Here is a 15,180-nt window from a genome sequence, read left to right on the forward strand (position 1 = left end):
TTCATTCTCCACCCCTGCTCCATATAATTACTCCACCTCCTCAACGTCTCCTGCCCCTGACCCACGAGCTGTCCACGCGTTCTGTTCGGGCTCTCATTGGCCTGGGTGGACGCAAACAGCCTGTGTGTCCTATGAGAGAGACGTGCGTGGGGAGATCCACGAGGCGCATGTGGGTGTCCAGCACTGATGCCCATGTGTGTCCAGCTCGCATCATCAGCACAGCGGCCGTGTGAACTATATAACCACCCACTCCCACTCAGTGTTTACTGACAGATCACCAACAAACGACCAAAACTAATAATAATAATAATTAAATAAGTTAGTTAATAACACCAACCGTACTGGTGAGCTTATTGCGCGACTGATTCATTCAGTTACATTAGAAACAACTAGAAGTAGGACTATAATAAAACGTTCAGTGGCGTTATTGGAAACAATATTCGCAAAATGGGTGTACTAACGAAGAAACCCAAGACCCTCGAGGTTCAGTTTAGTGACCCGAGCAAGACGGCGTACGGCGGTGGAGATAAAGTGGCTGGACGGGTGATCGTGGAGGTGGCGGAGGTGGTGCACATCTCCGCCGTTAAACTGTTCGGAATCGGATGCGCAAAAGTCGATTATAACAAAGGAAAGATGCACTGCAGGGATGAGATTGAGTACCTGAAGTATGAAGAAGTTCTTCACCTCGATCATCAGCCAACAGGTGAGACAAACTTTGGTTAACTCGGTGAGCGAATTCAGTCAGTCATTCAGTCAGGGCATTTTAGCTTGTTTTTGCGGTTAACTAACCGTCAACTATCTTAAAGATACATTGAACAAAAATAAATAATCTGATATATTAAAATATACTTACAAACTTTATAATAACGTGATAAATGACTGAACCTGTTGAGGTACGCTTTGAGGTAGGCTACATATTGTTGCTATAGTAACCTCGTCTAAAGCTACGTCGCTAGCGCACTCTGACTAATTTATCTCAGTCTCACTTTAGTACTTGTAACTAGAAGAACACGTACATGTTCTTATTCGAAACAAATTTTAGGAACTCTAATATTTAGTTTTGACTTCCTTTGGAGTGGTTCAAGTGTTAAAACTGTCCTAACAAGTGCTGCTACTGTAGTTTGAATGAGGATGAATTTAGACCCTATAATTTACCTCAGATTTTGGTGTCTAACTGGAAAGATCATGTTCCATGAAATTATTTAGTAAATTTCCTACCGTAAATATAGCAAAACTTTATTTTTGGTTAGTGATACGCATTGCTATTTTGCTACAGAACTTCATTTGGGTAACTTTAAAGGCGATTTTCTCAATATTTGGATTTTTTTTGGACCCCGAGATCCAAAAGTTGTATCTCGCCCAAATATTTTCCTATCCTAACAAACCAAACATCACTGGAAATCGTATTTATTCAGCTTTCAGATGATGTATACATCTCAATTTAAAAAAATGAACCCTTATGACTGTGGTCCAGAGTAACAAATGAGGGTTTCTCAAAGCATAATCTCTTCTTTGCAGATGCAGATGGCTCCATCACTCTCAGGCCTGAAAACAGATACGAGTTCATGTTCGGGTTCGAACTTCCACAGGCAGGGTAGGTATCACTTCCAGTTTATACATTACAAACATTGCATTCAAATAATTTAGCCATTTTTTTCATGTAAGATCTTCCTTTCCTGATCAGGTGCCTTGTGTCCTCCTATGTGGGAAAGTTTGGCTCAGTCCAATACTATGTGAAGGCAATCATAGAGAAATCCAGCCATCCTTATGCAGAATGCAAGAGATATTTTGAGGTGGAGGAACCGATTGACATCAACACCCAAGAGCTCATGGTGATTAAGTCCAGACTGTTCACAAACGTTTCTGTGAAATCAACTTAATTGAAACTTGGGATAGTAATTCAGCCCTTTCTACTTTCTCTCAGGCTCCAGTCACAGGAACGAAACAGAAGAAAGTCACCTGCATGTTTATTCCTGACGGCAGCGTGTCCGTGGCCGCTCGCATAGGCCGAAAGGGTTACTGCGAAGGAGAAGACATCTGCATCGATGCTCAGTTCGAGAACTCTTGCTCTCGGATCGTCATTCCTAAAGCCGCCATTATAGCCAAGCACATATACAGGGCGAACGACCGTATCAAACAGTTTCACGAGAAGCTCACTTCTGTCAGGGGAGATCACATCATCTCTGGGATGTGTGACGTGTGGCAGGGAAGAGTGCTTCGTGTGCCAAAACTGAAGCCAACCGTCCTGGGATGTGACATTATCCACGTTGACTATTGTCTGAGGGTGAGTTAAACACTGCAGACTCAAAGTGAAGGTTCTTTATGGGCTTCAACCATTCCATTGGTTCTAACCATTGGTAAAGGTTCTTTACAGGGGAAAAAGATTCTAAATGCTCACTTAAAGTCTCTTTCTCTCCTGGGTTAGATCTACTTGCACATCCCAGGAAGCGAGAAGCTCATTCTAGATCTTCCTCTAGTCATCGGGACAATCCCCTACAACGGCATGAGCAGTCGCACCAGCAGTATGAGCAGCCAGGATGGCAGTGTCACCTCCAGCACCTGCGTGTCGCTCCCCTCTTCTCCGCCCAGCTACAGCGAGATCTCGCGGGACGAGCGCATGAATAGTTCCTTCACTCCTCTCCTGGATGATTACGACGAGGATGACAGTCCTATATTCATGCGCATTAGCGAGTATCGTCTCCCCCCTCCCCCAGCGTACACTGAGGTACACACACTCATATAAATAGATACGTATAAACACAGCGTTGACTCTAGTTGGGATTGCACTCATTGAGATTGTGTCTATCTTCCTTCTGATTAAACAGCAAAACTAAGACTGCTTTGGAAGTGGAGTTCTCCTGAATTTGAAACTCCATCTGAAGATTGAAGGCGGGAAGATTCAGATTTCAGATCTCAGAATGACACTGCTAATGGACCGTGCATGGTTTTCTCCAAAGTTACGGACTATGAAATGCTGGGTCATGCCAAGAACTGGTTGATTGCAAGTCAGTGAAGTTGTCTGAAGCTGGACTGTTTTGTTGAAGTAAGAATCCACCTCGTGACAAATAAACTTTGACATCATGTGTAATTCTGAAGAATTCTGAAGAAAGTTTTACATTTAGGATTTTGCCATATTGGTATAATATTCTGTCTGAGATTATTTCAAATTGGAAAGTGTTTGTGGTAGAAAAGCCTTCGGATTAGAGGGACAATATTTATGTGATACGGTTTTGTGTTGGTTTGCTGTTAGTCTAGTATTACAATATTTCCTAGCAGCATGTGTATTTATATAATTTAATATAAAAATCAAAATATGCATTTTTATGATATATATAATAAGACATTTTGTACTCTTGTTTTTTTATTTGAACTTATCAGTTCTACAGATAATGACATTGCAGAATACAATAAAAATGTGAAATTATCAAATGCAATCAAGTGTCATTTCTATCTATCTGTAAATTACACAGTTGAGGTCAAAATTTTACATACACCTTGCAGAATCTTCAAAATGTTAATTATTTTACCAAAATAAGAAGGGTTATCATACAAAATGCATGTTATTTTTTATTTAGTACTGACCTGAATAATATTTCACATAAAAGATGTTTACATATAAACATCAAGAGAAAATAATAGTTGAATTAATAAAAATGACCCTGTACAAAAGTTTACACACACACACACACACACACACACACACACACACACACACACACACATGTTGGGTTTACATGTTTTATGGGGACATTCCATAGGCGTAATGATTTTTATACTGTACAAACCGTACTTTCTATTGCCCTACACCTACCCTACACCTAAACCTAGCCCTCACAGGAGATTGTGCATACTTTTACTTCATCAAAAAAACTCATTGTGCATGATTTATAAGCCTGTTTCCTCATGGGGACCTGAGAAATGTCCCCACAAGGTCAAAATCTACTGGTATTCCTATCCTTGTGGGGACATTTGGTCCCCACAACGTGATGAATACCAGGTACACAGACACAGACACACACACACTTGATTGTTAATGCTGTGTTGTTACCTGAAAAAAGGCATTAAAAGCAGGGGGTGAAAACTTTTGAACAGAATGAAGATGTGCACATTTTTTTATATTTTGCCAAAATTTCATATTTTTATTTTTAGTACTGCCCTAGAAGATACTAACATGTTTCCCAGAAGACAAAATAAGTTAAATTTACTCTGATCTCTGAGCATCAGTGAGCGTTTTAACCTTCTGTAATAGTTGTATATGAGTGCCTCAGTTGTCCTCAGTGTGAAAAGATGCATCTCAAAATCAGTCATTGTTGAGAAGGGTTCAAATACACAAAAATGCTGAAAAACCAAAGAATTCGTGGGACCTGGAGGATTTTTATAGGATCTTTTTTACTGTATATCTCAGTACTATATATTATTACATACGGTACTGTACTAAGAGTGTAGTTTTGTTTTATGGAGCATCAAGTGTGTAAACGCATTAGCGCATTAGAGTCTGTCTACACTCCTGGCACGAGGATGAATGTAGAGGAAAGGTTGATAGCAGGAAACAAAAACACACAGCAGTGTTATGAGCACCTGTTGTGTGTATCTGAAGGGAGTATATTCTGGCTGGAAAATATTCAAGAGCTATTTCCTCATGGCCAAAGCACTGCCATCCATGGGTCGGTGATCAGAATAGCATTTCAGTTATGTAAGTTCTAATCCAAATGGGCAAACGTGCTGGTAACTATGACTCGCTCACCAGGCAGATCAGACCATCTACAGTAGCCTACCTGTATATCTACAGTATACTTACAGTATTCTGTGTTTATTGTATGTTTTATTACATTTTTGGTGCGGTGGGGTTTAAATATCCACTAGTAAAAAAAATTCTATTTAGCATTTTTACAATAATTTTTTTATAGTATTTGGTAAACTAAACGTCTTGCTAAATGAATATATGCAACACAAAAGCATTAATAAAGCACGCAGATTAAAATAATATATGAAGATTCTCAGAAAGGAGTGGCCCTGTCCGCAGTCATTCGTGCAGGGCTGCATGCGTGCAGAGATGGAAACGAGTCAAGGCCGAGATCAGCAATCCTGAAACCATTAAATCAGACATAAGCAACCTGATGCGGTTGTTTACTCACCGTGCAGCTGTTTCTCTTTATAGCGCTCTCTTAAAAAGGAACTGTACCTCTCCTGACCCCCCTCCGTCTAACTTACGTACTCACTCATTTCCAGCTCTTGAACTTGAACCTTGCTCAGAAATCCAGAGTCTACTCGCATTCTCTTGATTTCTCTATAAGCTTCCGTCAGACTGGAGTGAATTGTGTAATGCTATTGCTTGATGCTGTGTGAGGCAAATAAATCACCGGTTGAAGCCCACTACATAGGTCAGAAAGGGAGATGTCTGTGAACCTGTGCTGGCATTTATCACTCTTTGCATGCACTGAGCAGTTTAAAGTGAAAATGTCAGACAGTCATACTAAGCAGAGATGCAAGGCTGCAGAGATTTATTTTTAATACAGTATATTTGTGTTAGCATCTCATTGACATTCACGTCCAGTTAAGCTAATTATGATACATTGTAAAAAATAATAAAGAATATTTTTGACCCTGGACCACAAAACCATCATAAGTTGCATGGGTATATTTGTAGCATTAGCCAGAATATCTATCTATCTTTAGAAAAATCCTTCAGGTCCCACAAATTCTTTGTTTTTCAGCATTTTTGTTTGTTTGACCCCTTTCCAACAATGACTGTATTATTTTGAGATCCATCTTTTCACACTGAGGACAACTGAGGGAATCGTATGCAAATATTACAGAAGGTTCAAACGCTCACTGATGCTCCAGAAGAAAAAAACAATGCATTAAGAGCGGGAAGGTGAAAACTTTTGAACAGAATGAAGATGTGTACATTTTTTTTATTTTGCCTAAATATCATTTTGTTTTTTTCATTTAGTACTGCCCTTCAGAAGGTACAGGAGATACTTCCCAGAAGACAAAATAAGTTAAATTTACCCTGGCTTTCAAAAAAAAAAAAAGTTTTCACCCCCGACTCTCAATGCATTGTTTTTCCTTCTGAACCATCAATGGGTATGGGTCAAAATTATGGATTTTTTTTTTAATTATTAAAATATTAAGTAAAGATCATGTTCCATGAAGATATTTTGTAAATATATCAAAATGTAATTTTTGATTAGTAATATGCATTGCTAAGAACTTCATTTGGCCAAATATTGTTGCTAACAAGCCATACATCAATGGAATTATTTTTTCTTATTTATTCTGCTTTCAGATGATGTATAAATCACATTTTTATTATATAATTGTTCAGTAATATAGTGTGCGGTTATTTTCTTTTATTCTATTGATAGCCCAGTTATCTTCAGTTTCTCTAGACTAGAGTAATGTGAGTTGTGTACAGGTCATCCCGCTGACTAATGCTGTTTACCACCAAGGACTCAGTGTTGTGATTGACAGGAATGATATGAGCCTTAATACTTCAAGTCAAAATAGTTTATTGTCTTCTCTCTTCTGTGTCATAGAAGAAATAAGCAATAGTGCCTCAGTGGATTTTAAAGATTTTTTTTGTCTAAATTAAAGGGATAGTCTACCTAAAAATTATTCACTCACATCCATGTCATTTCAAACCTATATGTGCGTCTTTTGTCATATTTTAAAGAACGTTGGTAACCAAATAGTTTTGGTTCCCATTGACTTCCATTGTTTTTTGTAAGTCCATTAGAAGTAAATAGTTACAAACATTCATCAAAATAACTTCTTTGAAACAACATGAGCAAATACTGTTTGAATTTTACTTTTTGGGTCAACTATTCATTTAAAAATGTAAACAAACTATTTATAGGTCAATTTTGACGAAAAATATAAACACTGACTGTGCTATCAAAACATTGCTTTGTTTGTTTGAGCATAGCAACATAGGCTGAACCAATGGTGAGGCGTAACTCTTTGTTTTGGTCAACGAATAGTAGATGGGGGAGGGTTTGGGGAAATCTGTTTGCTTTGGATATTGCAAATCTGTTTGGTCATCCCAGTGTTAAGGAAATGACACACTTCACCTTTAACATAGTAACCGGCAGACACAGAAAATACATTTAACCTTTCACCTGTGCAGGACAGTATGTGTGCTGGGATGGAACCACATCAAGGACAACATCAGCAATCATGTGAGCATCAAATCAGAGAATCAGACACCTGATACGGTTGTTTACTCACTATTGCAGCTGTTCCTTTTCTTAGAGCTCTCTCAAAAAGGATCTCCTCACATACTGTTTCTGTCTCTCTGTTTCCACCGTTTGAACTCTAACCTAGTTTGGAAATCCACTCAAGCAGAGCTGTGTCGCCTTGTCTTTTCTTGCTTTTTCTGTGAGATTTGCAAATTGCACTTGTGATTCCATTACATTCTATTAAAAATCACTGCAAAGCATGAGCTGCCAGCATTCACTTGCTTTTGTAGAGCAGATTAAAATTAAAATGTCAAACTGTTACATTAAGGTGCCATAGAATTAATTTTAATCTTTGTCACAATTCAGTTGTCTTTGGTTTCTCAACTGTTATGTGGAAGAAGTGCAGTTTGTCCTGCTGTTGTGATTGACAGGTGCAACATGAGCTTTGGTAGTTGTTTTACATAGCATGTCCTAGAATGTAAAGCATTTTGTAAAACGCACAGAGATGATGTCAGTGACTGATGTTATTAATAGAGTAATGCAATGCAGATATTTCACATTATAGACATTATTTAGGCCTAGCACACATGATAAGAACGGATAGCTTGCTTTATACTGTAAACAGCTCAAAATACTACAAATAGCATACTACTCTTACTACTCAGCAAACCTCTAACCCAAAAAATACATATATATTTGGGCACATAAATCATCCTGCAAAGTTTAATAATGCCAAAAATCATGCATATCAACTTTTTTTTAACCAACTGGGCTGAAATCACTTTGCATTAATCCCATTAACTTTGATTAAAGGACACTGAAGGAATTGACTTAAGCTATTTTTAGAGACCAGTGCTCTTATTTTGGCCAAAGCGACCTAGCAACCACAATACAATATTCATAAAAAATATGCTGATATGTAGATATCATTGATGTTTTACATTTTTATATTTTGAACTGTCAACATTTTATGATATTATGCTTTATTGTTCAACACCCTCAAAGGTTTTCTGGTACAACACATTTTAAACTAAGGAATAAGGCTGCCGCAGATGTGTCTCTAGGAACTTTTAATGTCTTAACAGTGAAAGATTTCCTTCATATACCCTTAGACTTTTTAAAGTAATACAATTATTTCTTCTAAAGTTCTAAAAGTTTAATTCTGTTTTAAGACATTTTGTTCCCCACCATACAAATAAGTGAATAAAAAACAGCAATGTTTAATAGGGGTTGAATAATTATGACTTAGCTGTGTTATTAAAAAATCCTAGAACTCAAAAATATTACATTATGTTGACATTATCACTTTTAATATGGCAGTAATCTGTTATAGATGCAATTTTTATAAAGTCCTGGATCTTCGGAAAAGCTTGTATTTGTAAAGGACTGCAGTCTCTGGGGGTCTCTGGCAGTCTAACTTTGATTGCAACTGTTTATTTATTAAAGAGCCATATAGGTACCTAGTGGGTAAACTATGTTTTTTTTAAACCACAAAACTAATTTTGCATTGGAATTTAAAACCCTTTTCTGTATTTTTTAACCTTAAAGGAGGGGGGGGGGGGGGGTCCAATGTTGTTTCAGGCATGTTAAGTTATTTACACTGTTAAAGAGTTGGATTTCCATGCTAAACATGGCCAAAGTGTCGATTGGGACATAACAGAGTATTTCTGTGCCAAATATATCTCGGGTTTCTGACAGTTTCGTAAAGTTTTTTTCGATCATGGCTCTTCATGAAGTCCTGAAGGGTGAACTCCTTATATGGGCATTTCTCCCGAAAAAGCGCGCCCGCGCACACATAGACCAGAGCGAGCGCAAGAGCGCGCTTCATTCGGTTGCACTGCTGCACGGGAGTCAATCGGGAAGAATGTCTCTAAAGTGTGGTTTTGGTTGTAAGGCAAAAATAACCTTGCTCAGCTTCTTGAAGAACCCAGTGTTACGTGAACAGTAGATGCAGTTTGTTTTTCCGGGGTAGAAAAGGAGTTTTGCTAGTGTGTTTGTTGACAAACGTTTTATAAACAAGGCCCAATTCGACGCTGGATTTACACATCGTTTGATACTAAAAAGATGGAGCGGTCTCAGCTATTAAAAATCCCGTTCATGATTCAGAACTGTGGCTGGTAAGTGAAACGGCATCAAATGTATGTGTTTTGTTGGCAATCGGCTAGACTAGAGGCTAGAACTCGCTAGTCGCTCGTCAATCTTTAGCTCCGCCCACGGCGCGCCTTCAGGAGCTCGGCTGTTTTCGAAGAGAATCGTAGAGCTGTATGATAAAACTAAATATTTTTTTGAGATATGAAGGATGCAGTACTACTCTATATATACTCAAGATTAACATGAGATTGGGTGAAACAGTGTGTTGAGGTTAAAATGTATGTAAATTGTAATTTTTTTTAGAAAATAAATTTGCTAGATAAGACCCTTCTTTCCTTGGCTGTAATCGTTTAGAGTCCTTTGAACCTGCATTTAAACATTTTGGAAGTTCAAACTCGGGGGCACCATAGAAGTCCACTATATGGAGAGAAATCCTGAAATGTTTTCCTCAAAAACATAATTTCCTTACAACTGAAGAAAGAAAGACATGAACATCTTGGATGACAAGGGGGTGAGTACATTATCTGTAAATATTTGTTCTGAAAGTGAACTACTCCTTTAAATACTCCTTTAATGTTCACAAACAAAACACTGCTGATATTTTGAACGCACTGTAAGTCTCTTTGGATAAAAGTGTTTTAGAAATGTATGAATGACTATGCACATTTACTCCAGACTGGATTTATAGCATTTGGGTAGCGCCCAGTGACAGTCTATTAAAGGGAAGTGGCCTTTAAAATGGCTGATCAGGCCATTTAAAGAACGCCATAATCAGCTGCAGCTTCTACAGCTAACTATATAAAGGTGACTAATTGTTCAAGCATTTTAAATGTAAAAGAGAACAAAATGTTAACAGAGTATGTGGCTTTATAGGTTAGCTTTGTGTACTTCAATACATTATAATTCGTAACTTATTAGACAGCATAAAAACAGTCCAGAATCAGCATGAGGTTGTCAAGTGCATTTGAATTGAAGAACTTCTTTGGGAGTACATCTGAATGCTTTCACAGGCAGAGCAGGCCTGTTTTATCTCAGAATCAAGTTTCTGTGACCTTTATATCAGTAACAGGTTGGATCCTCCAGGGCTGATATTGTGCTGAATGCTGACTCACTTTTCTATTTGCTGGTCAGTGCATCAGTTTGACATCTCCTACAGAAAGTTTTATTGTAGCCTACATATATTTCGGAATGCAACACAAGATGTTCTGTTTAATAATGAATGGCCTGAATCATGTTAGCAGTATTTTTGTAGCTGTGAGTAGATCCTCATATTCTCAGCCTCATTCATATGGGATGAGTGGTGATGTGAACATGGATAAAGCTTTTACTATGCAGAGTGTCCTACAGTCCAAGACCTCAAGTGTCAAAAAGAATCATGTTCCTGGAATAAGTGTGCATGTGTATGTTTGTGTGTGAACGGGGTGTTCTTTGTATAAAACTCAATTGTTCACCCTTCTATTGAGGGCAGGACAGGTTGGAGATTATGTAGGATGCTTATGTTGCTTTTGTTTTCAGAACACGGCCATCCAGACGGAGTGCTGCATCCTAATTACCAGAGCTGAAGGACAGAGGACATCTCCTCGCCTCCTTAGCTGGAATAACTGGCCTGGTAAGTGTGTGTTTGCTTTTCTTTACTTCAGCTTAAAAGGATCCTCAGGGTATTTACCAGGCCTAGATGGAATTTTGATTGAAAATGTGCAGCAGAATGGGTTTAAACATGGTAAGTGTTAAAGGAATAGTTCACCAAAACATGAATATTTGCTGAAAATATACTCATCCTCAAGCCATCCAATATGTAGATGAGTTTGTTTCTTCATCAGAACAAATTTGGAGAAATTTAGCATTACATTACTCACCAATGTATCCTCTGCAGTGAATGGGTGCCGTCAGAATGAGTCAAAACGGCTGATAAAAACATCACAATAGTCCACATGATTCCTGTCCATCTTGTAAAACGAAAAGCTGCATGTTTGTAAGAAACAAAGCCAGCATGAAGATGTTTTTAACTTCAAACTGTTGTTTTCATCAAAATTATTATCCATAAATTTGCTTTGTCCAGTGAAAAAGTCATCTTGTCTGAATCAGGAGAGAAATATGCACAGATTAAGCACTACTTACAAGTGAAACGAGTCCAATAGTCCAGTACATGGGGTAGAAGTAACAGTTTGAAATTATGGACTGGTTTCTTACAAACACACAGCTTTTCACTTCATAAGATGTTAATTGATAGTCTGGATTACTGTGATTGCTGTTCGGACTGTTATTTTGACGGCACCCATTCACTGCAGAGGATCCATTGGTGAGTAAGTGATGTAATGCAAAATTTTTTCTATACAGTGGTGTGAAAAAGTGTTGGCCCCCTTCCAGTTTCTTTTTTTCATGTTTGTCACACTTTAATGTTTCAGATCATCAAACAAATTTAAATATTAATCAAAGATAACACAAGTAAACACAACATGCAGTTTTTGAATGAAGTTTTTTATTATGAAGGGAAAACAAAATCCAAACCCACATGGCCCTGTGTAAAAAAGTGTTTGCCCCCTAAACTTCATAACTGGTTGGGCCACCCTTAGCAGCAACAACTGCAATAAAGTGTTTGCGATTACTTGCAATGAGTCTGATACAGCGCTGTGCAGGAATTTTGGCCCACTCATCTTGGCAGAATTGTTGTAATTCAGCCACATTGGAGGGTTTTCGAGCATGAACTGCCTTTTTAAGGTCATGCCACAGCATCTCAATAGGATTTAGGTCAGGGCTTTGACTAGGCCACTCCAAAGTCTTTATTTTATTTTTCTTCAGCCATTCAGAGGTGGATTTGCTGGTGTGTTTTGGATCATTGTCCTGCTGCAGAACCCAAAGTCGCTTCAGCTTGAGGTCACGAACAAATGGCCGGACATTGTCCTTCAGGATTTTTTGGTAGACAGCAGAATTCATGGTTCCATTTATCACAGCAAGTCTTCCAGGTCCAGAAGCAGCAAAACAGCCCCAGACCATCACACTACCACCACCATATTTTACTGTTGGTATGATGTTCTCTGAAATTCTCTGTTTTCTGAAATGCTGTGTTACTTTTACACCAGATGTAATGGGACACACAGCTTCCAAAAAGTTCAACTTTTATCTCGTCAGTCCACAGAGTATTTTCCCAAAATCTTGGGGATCATCAAGATGTTTTCTGGCAAAACTGAGACAAGCCTTTATGTTATTTTTGCTCAGCAGCGGTTTTTGTCTTGGCCATTTTTGCCCAGTCTCTTTCTTATGGTGGAGTCATGAACACGGACCTTTTCCAATAAGGCCATATGGGTTTGGATTGTGTTTTCCCTTCATAAAATACCCTTAATTTAAAAACTGCATGTTGTGTTTACTTGTGTTATCTTTGATTAATATTCAAATTTGCTTGATGATCTGAAACATTAAAGTGTGACAAACATGCAAAAAAATAAAAAATCAGGAAGGGGGCCAACACTTTTTCACACCGCTGTACATAACCAATTAGAACTTTGTGGATCGTGAACATTTAAGTTCTGCAGAAATCTGCTGAGCTTTTTGAGAAATGTGAGTTTTGGGAGGACAGATTGTGTCTAGGCCTGGTAATCACTTCACGTCTGCTGTGGGAGTTCAGGGTCTGGCTGCAGACATGCACTCTTGGTTTACACACCTGCTGTTTGTGAGGTCATATGCACTCTTTACAGAGGAATTGGAATGTTGCAAAGATATTGTTGATAATTGTGGTTGAATGTTAAAAAATACCACATGTATGCTTTTTCATAAGGTGCATTTTTGTCTCAACTGTTCCCATATGGTTGAGACACCTATTCTTAATGCTCTAAAGCTGGCTTACCATTCATTGCAAATGTACAAAATTATTGTTGTGCAACATTAAAAAGGGTGTATCAACTGTGTCCACTTTACCACCTTGTGTATTTCTTAAAATGCTATGGTATCCTTTTACCATTCATGTTAGAAAACATATCCATTAATAATAGACAGTTGAAATATCATAAATATAATATTTTTCAACATAATTTGTGTAGCATATGTGAAATGTGACTTTTAACCTATCATAACACTGTACAAGTAAACAGCATGTGACACAATAGGGCACCAATCCGAGTACAGTTGATACACTGTGTCTCAACTGTACCCCACTGACATCTACCCTACTTATAAAAGCACTGTAAATATTGTCAATATATTGTCCTTGGTGCAAAGCACAAAAATCAACACTAAATAGGTGTGGTACAATTATATTTGAAAAAATGGAGAAATATTATAATTTGATACATTACTATTTAATATATTAAACTATTGGTACACTGTAGGGCTGTAGTCAGATATTTAAGGGTTAGTTCAGCCAAAATGAAAATTCTGTCATTAATTACTCACCCTCATGTCATTCCAAACCTGTAAGACCTTTTGTTCATCTTCAGAACAAATTAAGATATTTTTGATCAAATCCAAGAGCTTTCTGATCCTGCATAGACAGCAAAGCACTGACACGTTCAAGACCCAGAAAGGTAGTAGGACATTTGTTAAAATAGTCCATGTGACATCAGTGGTTCAACTGTAATGATATAAAGGTACGATAATACATTTTGTGTGTAAAGAAATAACAACTTTATTCAACAATTTCTTCTCTTTCGTGTCACGTTGCATTCATGTAGAGCTGATGAAGCAAGAGCTGGTATTCAGATGTAAAACCTGTACATTAAACAGTCTTAGTAAATATGTCTGAAGATTTCGACAGAGAGGATGACTTGCAATGTTTTTGCCCAGCCTTATTTAAACCAGAATGTACAGGCAATGAACTAAGAGAGATGGCTATTGTTTGTCAGAATGCCGGCTCTGACGTCAGCAGCAACACATGCATACATTGGGTACACTCCTGAATGCATGTCGAAAACTGACACTGAGGAGTAGAAATTGTTGAATAAAGTCATCATGCACACAAAAGTATACTCATAGCTTCATAAAATGAAGATTGAACTACTAATGACACGTGGAGTATTTTAACAATGTCCTTACTACCTTTATGGGCCTTGAACATTTGTACAGTCGTGGCCAAAAGTTTTGAGAATGACACAAATATTAGTTTTCACAAAGTTTGCTGCTAAACTGCTTTTAGATCTTTGTTTCAGTTGTTTCTGTGATGTACTGAAATACAATTACAAGCACTTCATACGTTTCATAGGCTTTTATCGACAATTACATGACATTTATGCAAAGAGTCAGTATTTGCAGTGTTGGCCCTTCTTTTTCAGGACCTCTGCAATTCGACTGGGCATTCTCTCAATCAACTTCTGGGCCAAATCCTGACTGATAGCAACCCATTCTTTCATCATCACTTCTTGGAGTTTGTCAGAATTAGTGGGTTTTTGTTTGACCACCCGTCTCTTGAGGATTGACCACAAGTTCTCAATGGGATTAAGATCTGGGGAGTTTCCAGGCCATGGACCCAAAATTTCAACGTTTTGGTCCCCGAACCACTTAGTTATCACTTTTGCCTTATGGCACGGTGCTCCATCGTGCTGGAAAATGCATTGTTCTTCACCAAACTGTTGTTGGATTGTTGGAAGAAGTTGCTGTTGGAGGGTGTTTTGGTACCATTCTTTATTCATGGCTGTGTTTTTGGGCAAAATTGTGAGTGATGAGAAGCAACCCCACACATGAATGGTCTCAGGATGCTTTACTGTTTGCATGACACAGGACTGATGGTAGCGCTCACCTTTTCTTCTCCGGACAAGCCTTTCTCCAGATGCCCCAAACAATCAGAAAGAGGCTTCATCTGAGAATATGACTTTGCCCCAGTCCTCAGCAGTCCATTCGCCATACTTTCTGCAGAAGATCAATCTGTCCCTGATGTTTTTTTTTTTGGAGAGAAGTGGCTTCTTTGTTGCCCTTCTTGACA

The 15,180-nt window shown here is 38.2% G+C and overlaps 1 protein-coding gene across 1 annotated transcript; it reads left to right on the top strand.

The window, feature by feature from the left end:
* The first annotated feature begins 255 nt into the window (after positions 1 to 255).
* txnipb (thioredoxin interacting protein b) lies at positions 256 to 3,434 on the top strand. The gene is made up of 6 exons (XM_073847448.1): positions 256 to 703; positions 1,519 to 1,594; positions 1,685 to 1,832; positions 1,925 to 2,284; positions 2,426 to 2,725; positions 2,826 to 3,434. The coding sequence occupies exons 1-6, from the start codon at positions 448 to 450 to the stop codon at positions 2,832 to 2,834; spliced, it is 1,149 nt and encodes a 382-aa protein (XP_073703549.1). The 5' UTR covers positions 256 to 447; the 3' UTR covers positions 2,835 to 3,434.
* The last annotated feature ends 11,746 nt before the right edge of the window (positions 3,435 to 15,180 follow it).

This window comes from Garra rufa, chromosome 9 (assembly GCF_049309525.1).
Source record: "Garra rufa chromosome 9, GarRuf1.0, whole genome shotgun sequence".
Classification (NCBI taxonomy): domain Eukaryota; kingdom Metazoa; phylum Chordata; class Actinopteri; order Cypriniformes; family Cyprinidae; genus Garra; species Garra rufa.